The sequence below is a fragment of the Prionailurus bengalensis genome, chromosome B4 (assembly GCF_016509475.1).
Source record: "Prionailurus bengalensis isolate Pbe53 chromosome B4, Fcat_Pben_1.1_paternal_pri, whole genome shotgun sequence".
NCBI classification, from domain to species: Eukaryota; Metazoa; Chordata; class Mammalia; order Carnivora; family Felidae; genus Prionailurus; species Prionailurus bengalensis.
This window is the reverse complement of record NC_057358.1, coordinates 136,681,870-136,705,713: the sequence shown is the minus strand read 5'-3', so window position 1 is coordinate 136,705,713 and position 23,844 is coordinate 136,681,870. Positions and strand designations below refer to the sequence as shown.

Genomic DNA, 23,844 nt, shown 5'->3' with positions numbered 1-23,844 from the left:
GGCCGGGAGCGGGCGGCGCGGCTGCGGGGCCGGGCGGCGGCGGCGGCGGCGGCGGCGGCGGCGGCGGCATGGCGGAGAGCGAGGCCGAGACCCCCAGCACCCCGGGCGAGTTCGAGAGCAAGTACTTCGAGTTCCACGGCGTGCGGCTGCCGCCCTTCTGCCGCGGGAAGATGGAGGAGATCGCCAACTTCCCGGTGCGGCCCAGCGACGTGTGGATCGTCACCTACCCCAAGTCCGGTGAGCCCCGCGCAGACCCCGCCCGCCCGGCTCTGCGGCGCAACCCGCGCCGTGGGGGGGTGGGGAGGGGGGGTGGGGAGAGGGGGCTTCCCGTTGGGGGCGGGGAGGGCGGGGGCCGGAGCACTACAGGGCGGGGTGGGTGGGGGGGGTCGGCCGGCGTTTGGGGAAACCGAGGCCGGAGACCTTCGGAGGTGGGCCCGGGTGTCCACGGCTGGACAGCGTCCGCTGGGGATAGAGCCCGTTCGGTCGGAGCTGAAAGGAGGACAGGCCCAGGGCCGCCACCCCTCCAAGCTTCCCCCGCCCGTTACCCAGCCTACCCGGCCGGCTGTGTGACCTTGGGCAGTCACTTAACCTCTCTGTTCTGGGGCCCTGTTCAGCCTTTGATGAGTGCAAAGTCCTGGTGGTTATTTGGGGAGGGGGGATGAAACGGATGTAAGGGCGTCCCTCATTTCCTGCGCGTGGGCACTGGGTGGGGGATGGGACCAGCCATGCTCGGAGTGCATGCCCGGCTTTCCCTTGTTTTAGGGCCGCCTCCATCACCCAGGAATCATCAGGCAGGACCCAGGGCATCATATTTCCTAGCATTAACTAATCTCGGATTCACGGAAGGTAGAGACGGTCGTCCTCACTTTACGGTCTAGGCAGGGAAGCTCAGAGAGGGGCAGTGGCTTGCCCAAGGTCACACAGCTGGTAAGTGGCCCAGCTGGGATTTAAAGCCAGGCTCGTCTGCCCAGGACTTGATGTTAAGAGATTATCACGTAGTGTCTCTCCTGAGGTCTGTAGGGAAAAGAGGCAGCTTTCCCGTTCTTTGAACATACCAAGGGTTCCCCTTATTGCCACTGTATTGGAGAGGGAGGGAGACACCTGGATCCAGACCGTGCAGTGTGTCTGTAGCCTGGTGTAGGAGGTGGCCAGCCTGGAGGTCACGTCGGATCAGCAGCGGTACAGCTTGCTGAAAGACCTGTATGCCTGGGTCTCGTAGCTGTGCAGGGTCCCAGCCACCTGAGAGGTAGGCCTGATCCTCTGAGGAAGGTTGGGGAAGGGGCTGTCCGTGGAGGGGGTGGGGAGTCTTGTTGGTTGGGGGAGCTTGAAGAAGTCTGGAGGTGCTGCCAGGCTGTCCTTGGGAAGGGGGAAAGGAAGGAGACACACACACTGTGCTTGACATGGCCAAGGGCTTTCCTTCTGCTGCAGCCCCACGGCCCCGTGGGTATGGGGGCTCAGCATTTTTCAGATTTTAGCGCCATCGATATCGTATGGCTGGAAGTCCCCCGGCCGGATGTGGGGCTGTACTTTGGACCCCCATGTTAAAAGTGGGAGCAATAGAGACTAAAAAATCATCTCATGTCGGTTTAGGACAGGGTTTGCCTCGAAATGAATTGTGAAAAACTTGGTTTCGGGAGCGCGTTACGATTTTTGAATTGCAGATGAGAGTTTGTGGTTTTGTGTTCTTTCCTCCATTTTATGAAGTTAAGAAGCTGGTGTGGGAGGAGGCACAGATCAGGAGGCCCACTTGGAAAGCTGTGCCCTTGGAGCTTGTGGGGGACGCTTTAGAGGGACCCTGCATCGGGGGTCTGGTGGGTTCCTGCGGGGACCTTTCCAGGCACCTTGATGGGGAATGAAGTGTTAGTTTAAGGTAGTTTTCTAGATAATCCAGACTCAAATCTTGTTTGAACTTGGCATCGTTCAAAGACAGATGGAAGCACATCGTGGATTTTTTAATAAGGAGAATAAACACAGGGCTCTTTCCCTTGGTGACAGAAAACCCAGTGGTGGCCTTGAGACCCTTATGCCTTGTGTGAGGCCCCTTCACACAGAACCCTAGAGAGCCACCTCTTTAAAACTTAAAAAAAGAAGAAAAAATTCCAGCAGTCCTTATGGCCTCTCCAGGCTCTCACCCGTGCCTCCGAAGGCTTTCGCTCCCCCCACCCCACCGTTCGTGAAGTTGGTTACATGAAATGATCAAGGGGGTGGGAAAACTGTCCCCAAAGGGTGCCATGAAGATTCCCTGTCAACCAGAGGAAAGGGCTCTGGAAGTCATTGCCAGTGGCCTCTGGTAACAGGAAGATCTGGCTCTAGTGAGCCACTGCCCTTGGGCACGTCGGAGCCTTGGTTTCCTCTGCCATGGAATCTGCAGCTTAAACTGGGCAGTTGCGGGGTGGCCCTGGCCCTGGGGTCTTGGAGGCCATTGTCTTGAGCCCAGGCCGGTTGCGGTTTAGGATGCACCTGGAATGTTTTAGGAATAGGTGAGCGGCCACTTACCCAGCCCCACGTGCCAGGTGCTCACCCCTCGGAGCTGTGGTTTCCGCAGGGGTGGGGGAGACCACCTTACCATCTTGATGGGCGGCTGTGAGGAAGAGGGGGATGATGCGTGAGCACCCCTCCCCGAGCCAGATGCACGGTAAGCGCGAGGAAGGGTCGTGCTGTTGACGCGGGCCTTCACTCCCCGGCACCTGATGTGCCCAGGCGCTTTTCTAGGTGCTGGGATCAGGTGCTGGGGCTGCCGAGAGCAATCCCATCTGCTGCCTGCCCTCCGTGAGCACACTGTCTGCTGGGGGACAGGTAGCTACAGGGTGGCCGGTGCCAGGCTTGGGCAAGAAGCCAGAACTAGCGGAGGCCCCTGAGAGAAACCACAGGGCCACTTGGGTTTCCAGAGCCCACGTCTGGGAGATCGTGGTGAACTTGCAATTGGTCAAGCTGGAAGGGCTTGTAGAGTCCTTGTCCCCTCCCCTCCCCCACACTGATGCAGAACAGGGGTTCACGGGGCCGGGGGTTTCTGGTGGGAATCAATCCTGGCTTTTCCCTCTGCGCCCCACCACGCTCTGGGAGTGTTTCTGTGTTTCTGACATTTTAGCTCAGGTGGCAGGGTAGGACTGTGCTGCCCGGTTCAGTAGCCTGGAGCCACATGCGGCTTTTTGGATTCGATGAATCGAAAGGGCATGAAAGTAGAAACTCGGTTCCTCAGAAGCACTCGTCATGTCTCGGGTGCTCAGTAGCCACAGGTAGCTTGTGGCTGTCATACTGGTCTGCACGGGGGTCAGAAACTGCCATCGTGGCCGGAAGCTCTCTGGGATGGCCCCAGTTCATCCGTGACCCAGGTACGGGGAGCCCACTGTGCCTTCTGCAGAGGACTGTTCTCTTTATGTCCGTCCTCGTTTATAGTCCTTCATTTTCGCCACCTCTTCGACGCCAAGTGTTAAATTCGATTGTCTGCGGAAGCGTCTTGTGACCGTGCGAGCCGGTCCCTGAAGTCACGAAGCATCAGCTCTGGGAGAGGCTCCTCGGCTGAAGCCCATGAAAAATGAAGGGACTGGGCCTGATGGATTCAGTTGCGTCTTAAATCTTAAGACAGCTGGGCAGGCCGTGGGGAGATCCTAGGTCCCAGGCCAGGCGGGTGACTCTTCTTTGTATACGCATGCCACCAGGCCTAGGGGAGGCCGACGGGGGAGTGTTGTGAATGTGGGGACGCTCTTCTCAAGGAGCTGGCGGTGACGTCGGGAAGCCAGACTCCTGATGCTGAAAGCTGACTGACCGGACAGGGTGGCGGTTCTCAAGGTCAGGTCAGGGGCCCAGGAAGGAGGATCCCTGGAGGACTGCATGGAGGGGGTGGCCGTATTGTGAAGCTGGGTGGGATTACCGACTACAGCTACAGTCCCCCTGTCTGCCTCCTTTGAGCCGGCGAACAGCCTTGTGTTCTTGGGATTGCTGCCTTTTTGTAGATGGATACGGGTCCGGAGAGGGGAAAGGAGGAGAGAGGGTGGAACCGGCATCTGAGCGTTTGGACAACGGAGCTGACCGAGCCCCGGAAGAGTTGGGGAGAGGTCACGGGGGTGGGAACTCGCGTTTGGCCAGCACCTGTTCCGTGCCAGGTGCGTCCCGGGTGTTCACATGCGGCATCTCGTTTGCTTTTCCCGCAGCCTGGGGAGGGGGCCGTCGAGCGCCTTGCGCGTGCACCAGGAAGCGGGCTACGAGATGCTGAGGGAACCGCCCCCCCCCACCTGGAGCTCACGTTTGTCCCGAGACCAGCGTGCACCCTTTCAGTGACACCACACGGCGGCTAGTCACCCACCTTCCGGGGGAGAGGGCAGAGGCTTGAAGAGCGTAACAGGAGGTCGCGTTCCGAGGCGGCTGTGCTGCTTCTCCTTCCTTTCCCCCCTTCTCGTTTCTGCTCCTCTCCCTGCTCCTTCCCTTCGCTCTCACTCCGGCTACCCGCACACAGTCAGGAGGGCTTGGGATCAGGGAAGAGGGCGGCACGTCCAGGTTCCTGGCTTGGCCAAGGGAGCCTCTCCCCTCATCGCCGCTTGGGCTTGGAAGAGAAAGCCTGGAGAACCGCTCCCAGGGTTCTGGAGAGAGAAAGGAGGCGGGGCCTCTGGGAGGCGCGTCTTTCTGACCCCAGTGGAACAGGAAGAGACTCCCAGGGCCCTCTCTGAGCGCCAGGGTCTCACCCTGATGCCTCATGTCTCACTCGTCCTCGACAGGGACGACTTCTCCTGCCCCTCCTCCCACGCGCGCTTCGTTACTGGTGCCCGCCCGTTTGTCCCCTGGCTGCCCCGCTGGTGGGGAACGGGCTCCTGGGGCCTGGGGATTTCAGCGCTCTACTGCTGAGAGAGTAACGGAGCTGTCACAGAGGACTGCAGCCAGTGAGCGCTCACATCTGCCCACCCCTCTCTGCCCCGGCCGCCTTCTCGGGAGTTCTTCCTCTCGCACCTGGACTCTTTTCCCTTCCCTCCCCGCCTAGTTTACCTTTTACTCTGCAGCTCCAGTGACCTCTTAGAAACAACTCTGACCTGGGTCTCTCCCTCATTAGACCCCTTCACTGGCCCTTCTTTGCCCTCCGGCAACGTTAAACTCCGTAGTCTGTCCTCCTGTGATCTGGACTTCACCTGTTCTGTGTCCTTACTTGCCAGCCGCGTGGAACCGTCGGGACCGGTCGGCTCTTTCCCTCTTGGCTTCGCCCCCTCTCTCTGGCGTACTCTTCCCCTCCCACCTCCCCCCTTCCCTTCCCCCTGATTACCTGATGGGGGCTTCTCATCTTCAAGATGCCACCCATCCGCTAAGTGTGGGACTAAACATCGTTCCTGGGTCCCCCTCCTTGTATCGTTCGGCACACCAGATGTGTCGCCCCATTGTCCCATGGTTTCCATAGTTTCCGACGAGCGGTCAGTTATAATTCTCTGTTCCTTTGTGGAATGGGTCTTTTTTTTTTTTTTTCCCTGAGTGCCTTCAAGATTTTCTCTTTATCGTTGATTTTCGGCACTTGGAATACGATGCGTCCAGGCATATGGTTTTTGGCCTGGTGGAAGTGGATACTGATCCTGCTTGGGGTTCCCTGGGCTTCTCCGATCTGTGGTGCGTTGCCCTTCGTTATTTTGGAAGAATTCTCTGCTGTTGTCTCGTCAGAGATCTCTTCTGTCCCATTCTCTGTCTCTCTGCTTCTGAGATTCCAGTTATACACGTGCCAGATTGATAATTGTCTTACTCCTTTTTTTTTTAAAATTTTTTTTTTAACGTTTATTTATTTTTGAGACAGAGAGAGACAGAGCATGAACGGGGGAGGGGCAGAGAGAGAGGGAGACACAGAATCGGAAACAGGCTCCAGGCTCTGAGCCATCAGCACAGAGCCCGACGCGGGGCTCGAACTCACATACCGCGAGATCGTGACCTGAGCCGAAGTCGGACGCTTAACCGACCGAGCCACCCAGGCGCCCCTGTCTTACTACTTTTGGATGTCGTGTTTATTAACTCTCTGCGTGTTTCAGGTTGGGAAATTTCTGTTTCCTTCTGAAATTTCTTTCCGAGATTTCCTTCAGGTTAACTGATTTTTTCTTCTGCTGTGTCAGATCCACAAAGTCAGGTCTGTGAGCCATTCGGAAGCATCGTGCCTTTCTGTTTCTGTGTTTTTGTTTTTCCTCCAGCGTTTCCACTTCTGGTTTCCATCTCACTGCCAAAATATCCTGTCTGTTTAAGCATGCTGTCCACGTTTTCCATGAAGTCCTTTAACATATTAATCAGACTTACTTTAGAATCTCTGAGTCTGATTCTACTGATTATTTGGTCTCTTGACACGAGATAATTCTTTTTCCTTGCCTTTTTTAACAAGTAGTACTTTTTCAGTTGAATGCTGGACATAGTGTCCTGACTTTGGAGATGAAGGTCGTTTGTGTTTATGCTTGGAAACAGGCCTGCCTTTTTCTGCCAGGCCATTAGTGTTGGAGGGGAGTTGGTCCAGTGTGAGTTGGGCTGTGTTTGGGCTCTGTTGTTGCTCTGGTCACTTGAATCCGCTGGTGTTAATTCCTTTAGCATCGCCTTGTGCTTAGCATGGGGGCTGAGTTTCCAAAGGACCTTTCCTCACCGTTCCTGGCCCACTTTCACCTTTGGGTTGGAGCCTTGGAAGGGTCTCTCCGCATATCCTTGTCCCTCCTCGGGGGGTAGAATGGTTACTTGTGGCTCTGATTTACTGGCTTAGAGAGGAAAGGTTTCCACGGGGAGGCCCTCTGTTGTCTGGCCCAGCTGCACCTTAGAGCTTCTGCCTCAGGCATCTCTGAGCTCTTGGGTTTTGGTGGGGCTCTCCCAGTGATCCTGCACTCCCCAACCCCCCACCCCAGTGACGGCCAACTCTGCCTTGATGGTGGATCTTGTACAGGAAAATCTTACACCTCTCTTCCAGCATTTAGGGGTCTCTGATAGAGCCCAGGAATGGTATCTGCCCCTCCCCAAGGCCAGCTTTCACCCATTCTAAAGCCATATTGGTTCTTCACCAGGGCCCTTAGGACAGCAGGGTTTGCTCTTCTGCCCCCGTGTCTGAAAGCATTTTTCCCTAGAGGGAAAAGGATCCTGGCAGGGTTTTCCCTTTGTCTGCAGCCCCAGCACTGGGGAAGTGTCTCTAGGCTGCCATCCCGTCTTTCTTATGTGCACCTGCATAGGTCTGCAGAGGTGAGTCCGTTTGGTGCCAGCCCTCTCCTGTGTCTCATCCTGGCTCCCCAAGCCCACGATGCACCACAATTTGTGAAAGTTTTACCTAAATTCTTCTTTCCCACTTGCGTGGCGCCTTGCTTCTCTTCTGACTCTCCGGAGGGCCTGTCTTTCTGGGGTTTCAGCTCCGGCGGCCTTGGACTCAGCTGGGGGTCTCGTTCACACAGCCTTTCCTTGTCAGTGTGGGAGCCACACTTTTTCCGGCTCCCTGCACCCTGGGGGAGGTGGCCCTGCTTCCCGGTACCTTGAAAGTCGGGTGAGGCAGTGGGCCTGCCTACAGCTTCCGGAATGTCAGACGGTGTGCAGTACAGCACGGTCCTCTGCCGTCAGCAGGGAGCGAGGGGACCCAGCGTGGGCTTCCGCAGCGCGTTAAGGCAAGCAGAGGGGCCGGGCCGTTGGGAGGTGGAAGTTTCCCTACGGACTGGAGTTTTCTGGAAGCTGAAGTCATTTCCGCTAGAAAGCCAGAGACCCCAGCTTGGGCGTTGTGTGTGTGCTGTGGCTCACCGGTAGCCCTCGTGAGGCCCAGCTCAGCCTGGAATGAGCCAGGTTCCCCTGGGCCCCTGACCCCGAGCGGCCGGGCAGCAGACTGGGTGGTGGCCGTGTCTGTCTTTCTTAAGCCCCGAGCAGACCAGGAGGTGCGAGCACGCCCACGTCTGTGGCGTTGCCGTTCTCACTGCTTCGCTGGGCAGGGGCCCCTCTTGCAGGTGAGGAACCGAGGCCCGAGGAGAAGCTGGCCCGGGTGCTGGCAGCAGTGGGCGTGGCTCTGGCCGGGTCAGCCCCCGGGGGCGCGTGTTGGGTAGGTTAACCTCCTCTACCACCATGGCCAGCCCCACGGTCACCACTGCTGACGCCTTTGGTAGCCAGGCAATGGCATCTAACCCGCATGGTGATCTTCGCCTTCCAGGTGGGGAGACAGACCGAGAGGGGCTCATTCTGGCTCAGCATCGAGTGTTAGGAAGCGGCCGAGCCGGGATTTCAGACACGGCCTCTGGAAGCCAGTGCCCGTGTGGCCTTGCCTTTGGCCGGTTTGCCTCTCCCGTGGGAGGGGGTGAGGCCAGCACGTGAGTGGGCGTATCTGGGCCCTGGAGAGCCCGAAGCAAGGGCTGGAGTGGAGGGGTGGGGCGAGGTGGTCACAGGAGGGGAGGGGAGGAGGTACTCTGAGGCCTGGTACTCTTGTGGGTGCTGGGGCTCTGCCTGCCGGGAGCTCCAGAGACGCTGTGGGTAGGGCTCAGGGGGCTCCCTCGAGGGACAGGAGGCCGGCACTCACCCGCCACAGCTCCTGTCCCTCAGCGGGTGAGGGCGCCCAGGGCCTTGGCTCCTGGCCCTTCCTGGCCTGCTCCTCCGGTGGCTGAGCGAGAAGCAGGCGGTCCACTCGGGCTGCAGGTGACGTTCAGGGCGGTTGAGGCAGGTGGCCCGGACACTGAGAGGGTCTGCTGGCGGAGGGGCGGGTTACCAACACCTGGGCCCGAGTCTTGGGGGTGAGGCCCTCACCCTTCCTCAGTGTCCTGCTGTTTCGGGTGGAGGTGACGCGCTCTGTTTCGAGGGGCTTTTGGGAGGGGACTGAAGGTGCTGACGTGCCTGTGGCGCCGTGCTCGGGCCTCGCACTTTATTAGCCGCTGTTTTCTTTGTCCCCTCTTTCGTGTCAGCTCCACCTGGAACGTTCTGTGCCGGTTGCTGCGTAAGAGCCCGTCTGGACTCGTGCCTTGAAACGACTCCGTGTCTGTTGTCACGGATCTTGGCCCAACCCGCCATGTGTCTGCGGGTCGACAGGAGGCTGAGGCTGGGCTTGGCTGGGCAGCTCTGCTGTGGGGGTCTCTTCCCTCGTCCAGGGACTGTCCCTCTCGGTGATGGAGCAAAGCACAAAAGGGCAAGCGGAAGCACGCGGGGTCGTGCGGCTTTGCCTTCCCGCCTGGGCCGTGGCCGGTCTCCTGGCTGTGCCCAGCCCAGCGTCCCCTTCTTCCAGGAGGGGCTGTGAACCCACGTGGTCAGGAGTGCGTGGCGAGGACCTGGGGGCCCGGTGGGGAGCAGGGTTCCCTCTGCTGTATGCCACGGCCACCCTGCAGCTCACTGGCTTGTCCTGTCCTGAGGCTCCTGTGTCAAATGCTGCTTTTAAAAAAATTTGTTTTAATGTTTATTATTTTTGAGAGAGACAGCGTGAGCAGGGGAGGGTCAGAGAGAGAGGGAGACGCAGAATCGGAAACAGGCTCCAGGCTCCGAGCTGTCAGCACAGAGCCCGACGCGGGGCTCGAACCCACGGACTGTGAGATCACGACCTGAGCCGGAGTTGGACGCTCAACCGACTGAGCCCCCCAGGCGCGCCAAATGCTGCTTTTTTGAGTGGAGCCTCTCCTGACTTTCTGGGCCCTCCTGGCGACGGGGCCTCTCTCTCTCGGGGAAGAGCCACACGCTCTGCCTGGTGGGCTCAGCGGGCCTAGAAGCTGAGCTCCCGCAGTGCTGGCTGGGGGGGCCTCCCGGCCCCTCCCTCCCTCTGCCTCAGCCTCGTTCCGTCCTTGCCGTGCTGGGGTTGAGGGTTCGAGCCGTAGCCTGCAAGTGAGAACGTGTGGCTCAAGGCCTTGGTCTTGCTGCCCGCTTGCTCGGTAAGAGTGGGGGTGTGTGTGGTGTGTGTGTGTCATTTGTGTGTGTGTGTGTGATGCGTGTGAATGTTGGGACGTGGGGTGTGTGCACTGTGCGTGTTCCTGGGTGTGGTGTGGTGTGTACGTGTGTGCGTGTGGTGCACGTGAAGAAGCTCTCGGCTCCAGAGTCACAGTTTTGGGTTCTGGGCTCACGGTGTCGCGTCTGTGGCCTTGGCCAGTTCACCTCTGAGCTGGCTCTTTGTGTGTGAGGTGTGATGACAGAAGCCACCTGAGGGCTTGTGCGAATCCACCGAGGACGGGGCTGAGTTGCTGCGACAGCGCCTGGGACGCTGAGCACGGCCGTCGCTGTCACGGAGGTGACTGCTGGGTGCCCGCTTGAGCCGCTGCGGGCTTCTCGCCTCGGTTCCCCTCCCGGTTGCCGGTGTGGGACTGGCCTGCGCCTATCATCTCCCGAGAGCCGACGGGGCGTATGTGAAACCTCCCGGATGGGGACAGGTGCTTTCCCAGCGAGGACCTGGAGGCCACGTCAGCCTCTGTCGGGAGAGCGGGTCCGACGGCTGGCGAGGGGCCCGCGGGAGCCCCAGGTCCTGGGTCACCTGGGCCAGCTCCGCGAGGCGTGGCTTCGGACGCTGGGCTCTTGCTGTTTCTGGACGGGTCCCACTGTAACGTGTCGATGCTCCCGGCTCCAGGACACCCGGGGCGCATTTGACAGAGGGGGTGGGTTGAACGCACGTGCTCTCCTCTGCTTCCTCTTATGACCTCGCTGCGTGACGATCCCGGGGTAGACTGCAGACCAAGGAGTAGACCTGGGGTCGCAGGTGCCCGCGGATTCCCGGTGATCGGGTGCGGTGGTTGAGTGTCATCCGCTGGCTTAGCTGGCGGGAGAGCCCGAGTGCCGGCAGCGGGAGGGCCGCGGGTGCACAAACCGGTTCCAGCCGCAGGGCTCCGGCCGTGGGGTGCACCCCTCAGAGGGTGGCAGCCACGACGGGGGGATAGACGGCGGGAGGCCGTTGCAGAGACGTGTTTCTTGGGGGAACTTGATCGGGGAGGCTGTGGATGTGGGCACGCCGAGCACAGCGTAGGCTGGGCTGCGGTGCCCAATGGGAAACGAGGGTCCCGTGAAAGCCACGCCCTTGAAATGGAGGTTCCCCGCCCCCACCCCTGCTTGGCTCCCGGCATGCAGGTGGTCCCCCGGGACAGAGAGTAGAGGCATCTCCTCTGGAGACATTGACCCCACAGATGACCGTGAGAATCTGCACGTGCTCAGCTGGGGGAGCCCCCGGGTGGGGCTGCCGCCGCAGACACAGGAATCCCCGTCAGCAGGCCCTGCCCCCCGCATGGCTGCGTCTGGATCATTCTTGCCTGCCGTTGGACTCGAGCTCACCGGGTCTTCAAGTCTCCAAAACGCAGGGCAGAGACCTGTAAAAACCAACAGCAGGAAAAGGAGCTTGGAGGAATCCAGGGCGATGTATAGAGCAGTAGAAAACCTAAAACAGCAGAGCCCCACCTGCATCGTGACCCTCCAGAGCCACCCTGGAGAGCGGAGACAGATGAGCCTTCCCCGAAGAAAGCGACGGCACCAGGGGGGAGCAAGGACAGATCACTAAGGGGCTCTTGGGAAGCTGAGATTTTGAAAACTCAGTTGTGAGCTTTGGATGGTCAAGTGGAGGAAGTAGCCTGGGAAGTAGAAGAAAATTTTTTGCAAAATGTTGGCAAATAGGAGCAAAAAATAAGAAAATTGGAAGTTCTCAGGGGTGCCTGGGTGGCTCAGTCGGTTAAGCATCCGACTCTTGATTTTGCCTCAGGTCATGGTCTCATGATTTGTGGGTTCAAACCCCATGTTGGGCTCCACACTGACAGCGCGGAGCCTGCTTGGGATTCTCTCTTTCTCCCTCTCTCTCTCTCTCTGCCTCTCTTCTCACGCTCTATGTCTCTCAAAATAAATAAACCAAAAAAAAAAAAAAAAAAAAAAAGGTAAGATCTCGGAGTTCCAGAAAGAGAACAGTGTATGTAAGAGAGAAGACTATGGAAACTGGGATGTCCAGAGCTTGAGGGCATGAGCCGGAGAGCCCCCGAGTGTCTGATACGACGACTGGGTGAAAGCAGGCTGGGGGCCCTGTGGAGTCTCAGCAGGAAGAGGAGGTCTTAGTCTCCAGAGGCAGAACAGGGCACGTTCAGAGGCGTGGGACCCAGGAACTCCACGTTCTCACCGTGCTGTCTGTCGCACGTCTGGGGCAAACGCTGTCCAGCCCGGAATTCTGTGCGCAGCCAAGCTTCCGGTCATGAGCAAGGTGGGCACGGATGCTTGTCCTGCTCGGTCCCCAACTCAGGCAGCAGCCGGAGGCGGGCTCAGCCAGTGCGTGGGAGGACCGCAGGGAGGGCACACGGATTAAGGACGAGGTGCACCGGCCCGAGGAGATCCAGGAGGACGCTCGTGGAGAGCGGAGGGGGCAGCGGAATTGGCAGGACAGAGCGTCCCAGAGGGCTTGCCACAGAGTCCCGGAAAGAATCCCCAATGGCTACGGGGAAAGCGAAGCAAGCAAGCGAAGGCAGTGATTTACTCTGGGAAAGTCGACGTCCTGTGTAAGAAAGTCAGTGTGACCATGATACAGTGTGTGTCGAGCAGAACGCTCAGTTAAACTCTAGGGAAGACCGAAAATCACGCCGCGGCCACACTGGGAGGAGGGAAGCCTGTGAGTGAACTTGGCCAGGGCCTGTCCTCACCCGTTGAAAATCAGTAGACCCTGGAAACCACCCAGATCGTGAGAGAGCTGTCTCAGCACATCGGACCTTTGAGGGTAAAAGAACCAGCCGAGGGTTTGCTCTCGGTGGGACTGGGGCCGGGAGGAGAACTGGATTTTCTGTTACTCGTCTTCCGGTGACTCTTCAGACCCGTGCGCGTCTGACCTTCGCAAATGATAAGAGCGGCGATAAAAGAACGCCCCGGCGGTTTGGGGCCCAGGCCCGATCGGTTCTCACCAGAGTGCCGTTCCTTCTGTCCCCAGAGTTTGGGTGGGAATTTTGATGGGCTCCACCCCCCGCGTTGTGACAGGCGGGCCCTCGATCCCTGGGGAGTCCCGCCCACCATGCCAGACACTTCCCGGGGGTCCAGCGTCAGAGTGCGCCTCCTCCGCCGTGCGAGCCGCGGTTTGGCTGGGATCAGCAGAAGCGCTTCTGGAAAGGATCGCTCGCATCCAGTTGACTCGAAAATGGAGCTGCTGGGAAGCGTGTGGCTCGCGTCACTCCCCGGGAAGGCCACGCCGCCCGGCCGGCCCTCCCGGGTGTCTGGTCTGGAAGCCTGGCTCTCCTGTGCCTCACCTTGGATCTGCTGGCCGTCAGCCTGCCCCTGCTACGGGGCTCCTCCCGCGCTCGCCTCCCTCACAGGCCTCAGACCACGGGAGGGTGGTTGGGGGTGCCAAGGCCCCGCCCCACCCCTGCCTGCGCTCGTCCGTTTTGGCCCGGTGGCTGCCGGAGCGGAGCAGTGCCTTCTCCCCCATTTCCCTGCAGGCTACAGGCTGGGCTTCAACAGGGCTGGCTTTGCCCTCGTGTCTGCTGGGTGTGCTCGGAGGCCACGGTGGTGGAAGGGGGGGATTCCGTGGCCTTATTGGTGCGGGAGTGAGCTGTAGCTGTCGCCCAGGGCGTGGTTTCGACAAGAGGGGCCTGACAGCTTGTGTCCCTTGTCGGGACGAGGGTGGCCTGGGTGGGCAGGAGGCCGTGCAGTGTCCTCGTGTGTGAGTGGCCCTGGTGAGTGGAGCCTGTCGTGGTGCTGGGAGCTCGGAGAGATCTTCATTTGCCTTGAGGTTCTCTGGCCTGGAGGAGGTCACCTTGTGGCCCTGACCCCGACCACCCCGTGAAGAAGAGAGGGGTGTTGCCGTGTTTTTCCAGGGGGGAGGGGCAGGGACTCCCCGGGCCGGCTCTCCGTGCAGGCTTCTTGAATGAATAGAGGGACATGTGGGGGAATAGCCCTTGGGTGGCCACCACCAGATCCCAAGTGAGGACTGTGGGCTAATCCCTTGTGGGAGACACGTGGCTCCACTGAGGGGGTGTCCCAGAGTGGGGAAGGCGCTCCGAGCTGGGGTGCCCAGGCCGGGAGGGTCTCAGGGGAGAGCCCACCTGGGTCTGGAGGACGTGTGGGTGAAGACCAGTCCCGTTTCCCAGGTGGGTGGGGGCGACTTTAGAGCGGCTTCGTTCCGTCGTCCAGGCCCGTGTGCTTACTCAGCACCTCGCCTGTGTCGGGAGCCGTGTTAGGAGTGTGATGGGAGTGTGGTCGGTGGAGTAACGACCCCTCAAGTATCCACGTCCTAATCCGCGAACCTGTGGGTATTTCGCCTTACGTGGAGGGGGAGGACGGAGGTTGTCAGAGCTGCCCTTCGGGTGGGAGATTGTTCTGGATTATCTGAGGGAGCTCCGTGTGTGCACAGGGGTTCCTGGCAGAGGAGGCAGGAGGCGGGGTTAAGCAGTGTGGCTCCAGCTGGACAGGGGGAGCGCTGGCGTCCTGATTTGAGCCCAGCGAGGCCTGCGTTGGCCTTCTGACCTCCGGAGCTGCAGGACGGTAACTGTCGTTTGAAGCCACGGTGGCTGTAGAAACTAATACATAATAAGACGTGTTCTCTGTCCTCGCAAGACCGCCGGTCGCACCAGGGCACCAGGTGTAGTAGGACAGAGGGACAGGGTGCTGTGGGGTTGGGGGAGGGCTGCAGATGAGATGGGGGGTCCGAGAAGGCTTCTGGGACCAGTGGCCCAAACGAAGACCAAGTGTAGGCTGGTCAGGCAGAAGGGCAGCCTGGTGAAGCTGGGGCCACGAGGGTGCTGAGCTCTGGGGGGGCTGGAAGGCCCGGCCACAGCCCGGAGCGCCAGGGGGTGGAGGGAGGAGAAGGGCCCGGGGGGGCCGCTCCCCAGGAGCCGAGAGCCACGGGGACACGGCAGGTGGAAGGGTCACTGCAGCCGTGGTGGCCGGGAAAGTGGGTGGAGGGCCCTGCTGGGCTCCTGCTGACGTCCGGGGCCCTGCTGGGTGGTGGGACCTCCGGTGGTGGCAGTGGACGTGGAGAGGACGGGCAGCAGGGAGAGGCATGCGTGCCATTGTGCCCGGCCGGACCCTTGTGGACGGTAGAGGCTGAGTTTGGTCTTCGGGAAGGGGCTTATGAGACGGGTGTCTGGAACCACGTGTGACTGGCCCGTGTCGTCGTTGCCGTCCTCTCTAGCTGGGGTTTCCTGTGACCGTTCCGTCCCCTCTTGCCGGCTGGCTCCGGCCCTGGAGAGGCCAGGGTCTGCCCGCTGACCGTGTCCTGTGTGCCGGGAGGCGCGCAGCGTGGCCCCCCGTAGCTGGTGCTGAGGCCTAGGAAAGGCCAGGCCCAGTTGCTTGACCGGGAAGGGGACGAGGAGGGGCTGGAGGGGCCCCTGGGGACAGGCCAGCGGGGAGGCAGGTGCAGGGCCTCCTCCGGCTCCGAGGTGGCCAGCCTTCCCGAGTCGGTATTTACGGAGGCGGGATGGGGCTTCGGGGACTGATTCGTCAGTGGTAACGTGTGGAGAACGTCTGTCCGGGCCCTGGCCTCTGGGGGCACTAAAAACGGGTCCTGAAGATGTCACTGGGAGAGGCCCGTTTTGGGAACTCTGCCCACGCTGATTTCTAAGGCCGTGGACTTGCCGGTGCAGGTGCCCTGGGCTGTCGGGTGAACGGGCCACACCAGGAGGAATGGGGTGGATGCCACACACCGGCTGTGTGACCCGGGGCACGGTTTGGCCTTAGGTTCCTCATCTGGAGGTGGGGGTGATGGTCCCCCCCTTTCGGCTTGGTGGGAGGATCCTGTGGGTGAAGAGGTAAAGTTACTTCTGTGTGAATTTAAAAAGCCACCGCGCTGTTTTCTTCAGTGCCTTTGCTCCGAAGCTGCTTCCTCTGGGAAGTCTTCTTTGACCAAGCTGTCCTCTTCTGATCACTCAGCAGCCAGCGTTTGTCCGTCCCTTCAGAAGATGTGAATTCAGCACGGCCAGGTGCCGGCTCTCCTGGTGCAGCAAAGCTCCTGTGTCTTTATGGTGGGGGGGGGGGGCCCTTAAAGGAACGCGCAGACTGTCCCGGGGCGTGGCGCGGCACGGGGACGGGGGCCGTGTGGGACCGTTAGACGTGGCCGGTCAGGGAGCCCTCACCCCCGGAGGACCTGCGGGAGGGAGGAAGGAAGGGGCTGCAGGCAGGCGCCTTGCAGGTGCAGACAGTGGGGTGGGCTTGGCACGCTCCGGCCTGCCAGGAGGCCAGTAGGAGCTCAGTGGACCGAGAGAGGGGGTGGGAGGGGGCACAGAGTGCCGAGGGCAGGCCTGCAGGCCATGGGGAAGACTACCCCGAGGAGATGGGAGGCCCCCCCGGAGGGCCTTGGCGGTCGGGGGGGGGGGGGTGCCGTCTGACATCCAGGCTGGAGTGGTCGTTCTCCTTTGTTGAGCAGGGGGAGGGTGGGAGCCAGCCCAGGTGAGTGGGGCCGAAGCAGAGAGCGATGGGGGCTCTGGAGGTGCCCCCGGGGGCGAAGGGCCAGCTCTTCACTCACCTTGGTGGCAGAACCCGAGGGGCGCAGAGGCCCGAGCAGGGGCCGCAGGCGGGCTGGCCGTCTGCTGCGGGGCCGCCCGTCCCGGGGAGGCGACGGGCGGCGGGTGTTCCTGGGTTGACAGACGGGCGTGGGGGTGCGTGTGGGGCTGGCTTCGGTGGGGGGACGGCATGAGGCCCTCTGGGGAGTGCAGGCAGGGGTGTGAGGCAGTGCTCTCGGCAGTCAGCGTTGCAGGGTGGGGGGATGGGGAACGGGCAGCAGGCCGATTCCGCCAGAGTAAGACGACCACGGTCTTGAGAGGCACCGGCCCGCTCTGTTTGTTTCTGCTGAGAGGTCAGGTGGGATCGTGATGGGATAGCCTTGGGCTCGCCGGGGACCCGGAGCTGAGAGCCTGTGCGGAGTGGGGTCCGCACACGGGGGCCAGAAGAGGCACCCGGAGCCACCTTTCTCCCAGGGGTTACCCCGTCCGTGCTGGCGCTCTTGCTTGCCTGTCCTGCCTGTTCCTGGGCGTCCTGCTCACCGGGGCTCTGCCCTTGGTGGCCACGTGTGCGGTCTTGGGCAGCAGGTGCGGCCTGGGGAGCGGGGCTGGCCCTCGGGCTTCCTCTGAGCACCGCCCCCTGGGCTTCTCTCCCTCCAGGCACCAGCTTGCTGCAAGAGGTGGTCTACGTGGTGAGCCAGGGGGCCGACCCTGATGAGATCGGCTTGATGAACATCGATGAGCAGCTCCCGGTCCTGGAGTACCCGCAGCCGGGCCTGGACATCATCAAGGTACTCTCTGGGCCAGCAGCGCCCAGGCCCTGGGGCTCCCTGGGGTCCCCGGGTGACAGTTGCTCCTGAGGGGCTCAGGGGGCCCATGGCTGGGGGGAGGGGGGACAGCCAGGACAGACTGAGGCCCGAGCCCGAGGTAGGCAGTGACGGTGAGGTTGGAGCGGTGGGTGTCGTGGGTGACTTCGAGGTAGAAAGGGGGCTCCCCAGCGTGGCTCACCCCGTCTGTCGGGGGAGTGGAGGAGGTAGCCCGAAGTCCAGTCCATGCTAGTGCTCCGGTGGAGCCTCCCTTCCTGTCCGTCACCTCTCAGCCCAGACCACGGTTCCTGCGTGGACTGCCCGTCCGTTCTCCCTCCAGACTAGCATTCTGAAATACAGCACCGAGGGTGCGCCCCGCCCTCCTCTCACTGCTCTCCGAGTAAAGTCCAGAGTCCTGTGGGAGCCGGTCTCTGCCTGCACCCCGGCCTCCAGTGCTCACGCAGCTGCCCCGGGGCGTCCGCACCCCATTGTTGGCCACGTGGATCCAACCCGTGTCGACTCCTCCGTGGAGCCCTTCTGTAGCGCCGTGCCCACCACCTGCGGGGCCCTGCCTTTGACCCTGGCGTGCAGCCGAGGACAAAACGGACAAGGCTGTCATGACCCTCCGAGGATTTGCATTCTAGCGAGGGAGACCAGAGGGGAGGAAGAGCAAGAACCTGGGGTTTAATGGCGATACCGTATAGGGCACCGTATAGGGCACAAGGTGGGACAGCACACAGGACGGCAGGCACCTCTGGGGGATGGCTGAGTAAGGTCCCAAGAGAGGAGCCACGCAGGCACACTGGGACAGGCAGCAGGGAGCGTGGGCCTGGCACATTCCGGGAGCAGCAGGAAGGCCCGATGCTGATGTGATTGGTCCAGCAGGCGCCCCTGGGCACCTCGGCCTCCTGCTTCCTCTCTGCCCTTCACGGCCCGGGCAGGCCCTCTGAGCAGACCCCTGTGCCCGTGATAGCTTGGCTCACACTGTGGGTGCCCGAGGACAGGGACCACGTCTCGTCCGGTCTGGAGGGTGGCCAGATGTCGGGTGAGAAGTTTGTCAGGTGCACTGCCGGTCCTGAGGCGGGCGAGCAGCCGTGTGTCCTCCGAACGCTATTCCCTCTGACCCTCTGCAGGAGCTGACGTCGCCTCGCCTCATCAAGAGTCACCTCCCCTACCGCTTCCTGCCCTCCGATCTGCACAATGGCGATTCTAAGGTAACCCTCCTGCCCCCACTCCCTGGCGGAGCCCCCAGCAAGCAGAGACCGTCCCGTAGGGCTCAGGTCCCAGTCCTGAGTTCCCAGAGGCCCAGAGGCTTCTGATTCTCATCAGCCGTGTCCGGACCAGCCTGGTTCTGTCCTCCAGTCCCTTTGGAGTCACGGTGCAGGACGGAAATGTAACACAGATGCCGTTGCAGGGGGCGGGTGTCCTCGGCTGGAGCGGGGCTGATCTTGGGGTGGGGGGTGGGGCGTCTGTGCGGTGGCTCCGAGGAGCAGCGACCGAGCCGTCCCTCCCTCCCGCCGCAGGTCATATACATGGCTCGGAACCCCAAGGACCTGGTGGTGTCCTACTATCAGTTCCACCGCTCCCTGCGGACCATGAGCTACCGGGGCACTTTCCAGGAGTTCTGCCGGAGGTTCATGAACGACAAGCGTAAGTGTGTCGGCCGCTGCCGTCAGTGTCTCCCTCGTTGCCCGTGCATGCGTGTGCCTCGTGCGCGATGCCCCCGGTCCCCACCATGACCGCGTGGGTTGGGCCTGCTTTCCTGCCCCCGGGCGGAGGAGCGGGGCCGGGGTGGGGGAAGCTCACCAGGGCGGCAGCCGGGGCTTCCAGCTCAGAACCCCGTCTCTCTCAGCACGTCGTTGGCGTCCCGAGAACTTCCCCGGGTAAAAGCGTTTCTCTTCCTGCCGGGATTTTGAACAGTAGAAACGGAGGCCCAGATAGTCCTGCTGTCGGGCACAGAGGCCCGAGTGGGGGCTGTGGCTTCGTGGGCCTTCAGCTGCCCTGGAGGATGGGGCAGGCAGGCTTGGGCCCCCAGCTCCCGGCTGTGTGACCGGGGCCTGCTTTGGGTTAAGGGCAGGCCGTGCTCTGTACAGGAGCTCGTCTGGGGAGGGAGGAGTCAAGCTGGGGGGCCCAGCTTGCCAGGGGCCCTTCTATGTGTCCCCCCCCCCCCCCCCCACTCCCCGGGGCGGGAGAGCCCGGGCCACACCCACTGCACTGGGGCCTTGTCCGTGGAGTCGGCAGCCCCTGCCCGAGGTGGCTCTCCTGTTGCCGTCCGTGGCCTCTCGGGGGACCCTTCCGGGACCAAGAGCGGGAGTTCAGTGCGGGTTTGCACCCGGAAGCCTGGAGATGGGCCACATCAGATCAGTACTTCAGTTAGATCCGGGCCCAGACAATTCCATACCCGAGCCTGAAGATACACTTCTCATTTTATTTCCCGTCTCCCGTCTCAGCACTCAGCCTCGCTGTCCGCTTGTGTGGCCCAGTCGGAGGTTCCGCACTGAGATTATGGGACAAGACCAGGGTGAGGTGCACGGGGGAAATCAGGAATGTCATGTCCCGAATAAGTCCCGGGCAGCTGAACCGGAGCTCCCTCCCAAGCCTCTTGGAAGGCCGGCCCCTCACGGGTGCAGTGGAGCACACGTGGCCCTCGGTGCCCGGAGGCTGGAGCCCGGAGCTGCTCGGCATCTGCTCCAGCTCTGCTGGGGGTGGGCGCGGGGGAGGTGGCCACTGCACTTGCCCCAAAGTCCCTGGAGTCCACGAAAGACCCTCTGCCCAGCCTCCTCCCCCACCCCCCCGGCCTGCCTGCCGTCTGGCTCAGGTCCTTACGGGCTGCCAGGCGTTTGGAGTAAGCCATTTAGTGTGGTTTCCAAGCCACGTCCTTGAGTCCCAGCATGTTCCGCTGCCTCTAGAGAAGCAGCCACCCGCATGGCGACAGCGTCCCGTGGACAGGCGTCCACCAGCTTCTGACTGCCACCTGGTGTCGGTCTTAAATTAGCTCCTGCTTGGGCCAGGGTGGCTGAAAGTTACCCCGATACAGGTGTTCCCGAGTTTTAAAGGTCACGGCACGGCCCGACACTGCGGTTCAAGGCCACACACAGTTGCCGCGATCCCACCAGAGTCTCCCGCCACGTGTACTTAGCCCCCCAACGTCCTCTCTGTTCTCCCATTGCTGGCAGCCAGCGCACCTCATCTGGGGCCCTCGGAGGCTTGCGCTGTCCTCTCTGTGTGAGGTTCCAAAGAATTCGAAGAATACAGTGCAGAAGAAGCCGTGGCCGGGCACCGTTTGCTAATAGAGTGACCTTAGAGGACCTGCTTCCAGAGCCCTGCGTACGGGTGTTGCGGCTTGTGCACTCGGGGTGGGGGTGCCTGGGGCCGCATGCCAGGTGACGGAGCGTGGAGGCCCGTCCCGCGGGCAGGGTCACTCACGCAGAGTGGGGAGAGTGAGCTGCTCTTCTCCCAGCTGATCTGCTTGGATGAGCACGTTGACTTCCAGGAATGGAGGGAACACGGTGGGGAGAGGCAGAGAGGTGCCCTGGTGGAGCTTCCTTCCCAGGGTGGCACAGCCCGAGTGGGAAAAGCAGTGTCCCCGCCGTCAGGGTCTGTCCCCTCTCTGCACCTGCTAACCGGGGCTGGGAGAGACACAGGCATGTGCTGTCCTTGCGATCATCGGCCCTGTGTGAGTGACCGCTGTCCCCATCTCTCACTGTCCCTGCCGCCTGTTCTTATGTGCAGTGACCACTGTCCTCACCGTCCCCACGTCACCCCTCCTGTTCAGTCCCCACATCACCCCCCATGGGCATTGCTTGCCTGTTCTGCAACTTTTCTCACACAGCCCCTTGGGATGACAGGGATTTTTCTCGCCTTCTCTGTTCATGACTGTTGGACTCCTGCTCTGTCCCCGGACTCAGGTCACCTGAACTGTGTGCCAGCGCGGGCAGTGACCCGGGAGGCGGGTTCTCCTCTCGGGGCCCCCGTGCTTATTATTAGCCCGTTGGTGAGTTGGTCCTTGTTCCCAACTTCTCTGGACTCTGCCTCGTCCTCTCAAGTGGGAAGGCTGGCCTGCCTCTTAAGGCCGGCCTGCTGTGTATGGGGTGGGCGGGATGTGCCGGGCTGGCCGTGGGAGGCATGCCGGGGGGACCCCGGGCCCAGCAGCTAGACCTCTGCAGTGAGGAGACCGAGGCCCTAGCGGGCTAGGATTTAACCCACGGTGGGTCCCTAACAAGGCCTTTTGGCTGAATCCATGTTCGCTTTGTTCTGTCACCTCTGCCTCTTCCCCCGACCCCTGCCGGAGCCCCTGGGAAAAGCCCAAGCTTTTCCCTTGGGATCTGGTCCTTCGGGCCACCCCTCAGGGACCCCTGATGGACTCCAGCTCCCTCCGGACGCTCTTTAAGTGTGGGGCCAGGCTGCTGCTGTGCTGCCACCTGCTGGCGAGACGGCAGACTGACGTCATGGCCCCGGGCTGGCTGGGCGTGGCAGGAATGGGTTTTCCCAGCCTGTCACGCACTTAAACCCATGAGGTTTTCTGCAACTTGGGGGGTGGAGGCTGCGTTCCTGCTCGAGGTGTGACTCTGACAGGGACAGGAGCAGTGCCCTGCCAACCCCTGGCCTCCGTGTCCCTCGGCAGTCCCAGTCTGCGCGGGACCAGAGGGAACAAGTCGGTGCTTTCCCCCCAACGGGCCCTGGGGCCGCGAGCATTACGTGGGTGTTCTCGCCCTGCCGGCTGCTGGCTGCCCTATAGGTCCTGTTGTCACCCCGCTTGTGGAGGACGAGGCTCAGAAAGGCTAAGCGGCCCGCCCCGGTCACACAGCCGGCGTGGGATCTGAGAGGCCGGGCCGCCTCACCTGGGGCGTGTCCTTTGCCATTCTGCTGTGTCCCCTCTGTCCCGTCTGACCTTGTGCTCTGAGCCACCTTGATGGCCTTCCTGTCCTTACACCTTTAAGTCCATTCACAGCCCTAATGCACCCTCCCGGGTCTGTCCCCATGGGGGACGGGGCCCCTCGTGTCACAGTGCCTCCCTCCCAGTGTCGGTCACTCGTATCTTCGCCGCCAGTCTTCTTGGTGACTCCAGACAGGCTGGGAGCAATTTGAGCCCAAGAAGCGGGATCCACGGGCCCAGTGTTTGTGGGATAGATGGGCACCCGGGGGGAGCAGGGCTACAGGCAGTGTGGCCAGTGCTCCTGGCTGGCGCCTAGCACCCGGCCGGGCTGCTCCTTGGTGCCTGGCAGGGCCCCGAGTTCTCTGGCTGAGGCCTTCCTCCATTTAACACGGAAGGTCCCCGGGAAGACTCATCTCGCTGAGGGAGCGGGTGAGGATCCGTGGTGTTTATACAGAACATTTCGAAGCAGTGGGGCCGCACGGACTGGCAGCCGCCCCCCCACCTGCCCATGTGGCAAACCAAAGCCCTGAGGGGTGTGGAAAGTGCGGGGGCTGTGGTGTGGGGCATGGGCCTTGTGTGTCAGTGCACACCGCCCCTCCTGCTCCCGGCGACTTCCTGGTTCTGCCTGGCATTGTGCCCGTGGCCCTCTGGCCTGGCGGGGCCTCACGCTCGGCTCTTAGAGCTGCCTGTACTTTGTCCTGCCCCCGGCGGAACCGACCGGCCCCGTGTCTCCGTCGCGCCGGGCGTGGCTCCCTTCCTGGTGACCTCGTGTTAAACAGAAACTCGTGGGAGCCCGGTAGCGTCCTTCCCGCTGCTGAGCAGAGGCTTTGCCCCTGGTGGTCAGGTCTTCGGGGCGTCCGGGGGTGGGGGAGGGGAGGGGCCGAGGACCGTTGGCAGGAGAGACTGGCACACAAAGCCGGGGGTCTGGGACTCGAGAAGGGGCTCACCCGGGGGACTGCCCCCGGAGCTGAGAGCTCCTTCTCCCCTTCCTGGATCACAGCTGTTGGCCAGTAAGAGCGGAACCTCCCTGAAGGCAGGGAGCCAGGCCACCCCACTTGTGCACGTTGGTTCCCCCTGGGCTGTGATTTCATCTGTCCCCTTGTCTCCGCAGTGGGTTACGGCTCCTGGTTTGAGCACGTGCAGGAGTTCTGGGAGCACCGCATGGACTCGAACGTGCTTTTCCTCAAGTATGAAGACATGCACCGGGTGAGTGCTGGGCGGGCGGCTGCCGCGGGCTTGGCGCCTTCCGCCCCTGGGCTCCTGCCGCAGGAGCCCGCCTGCCCCTTGAATGCCGTGGCGGCCGTGGCCGGAGCATGCGGCCCGGCCTCACCGAGACCCCCAGCTTCTGGGCGAAGGGACTCCCGTGTTCCAGGTGTGCCCGGAATCCTGGCGGCCGGTCTCCAGGCTGCGCTGGCACGTGGGACCCTGCCCTCGTCCCCCAGGCCCGGGCCCCAAGGGCAGTTTCTGGGTTGGACGGTGTGCACTTCACAAAGCCCCGTCCGTGATTTGCCCGCCGTGGCCGGGGGAGCAGGGTGACGGCCAGACTCGCCCTGCTGCCTCCTGGCACCCGCTCCACAGGTGACTGGGGGAGAAGGGCCGAGACGGCAGAGCCCGAATTTCTCGTCTCTCGTGGCCTGATTGCCTCAGAGGGGCAGCGCTCAGATGGCTGACACGGCGGCTCCCAGGGCGAGGGCTTCTGAGTGCCCGACACCGGGTGTGGAGGAGGAAATGGCACTAGGTGGTTGTTGCCTGAACGTTCCGGGCTCCGCCGTGGCGTGGGAACAGTTGAAGGCGCGATGTGCCTGTGCCCTGGAGGGCTCGCCGAACGGAAGGAGGGCCTGCCGTGTCACGCGTCACG

General features: G+C 61.9%; 1 protein-coding gene across 2 annotated transcripts in view; it reads left to right on the top strand.

The window, feature by feature from the left end:
• Positions 1-23,844, top strand: part of SULT4A1 (sulfotransferase family 4A member 1) — a 33,402-nt gene continuing 9,558 nt past the window's right edge. Inside the window, exons 1-5 of one of the 2 annotated variants that reach the window (XM_043562844.1) lie at positions 1-237; positions 16,965-17,095; positions 18,244-18,324; positions 18,634-18,760; positions 23,098-23,192. In XM_043562844.1, the coding sequence (XP_043418779.1) occupies positions 69-237; positions 16,965-17,095; positions 18,244-18,324; positions 18,634-18,760; positions 23,098-23,192 (603 nt within the window). In that variant the 5' untranslated portion in view covers positions 1-68. The remainder of the gene's footprint in view (positions 238-16,964; positions 17,096-18,243; positions 18,325-18,633; positions 18,761-23,097; positions 23,193-23,844) is intronic. The other variant, XR_006294539.1, reaches the window with a different exon arrangement.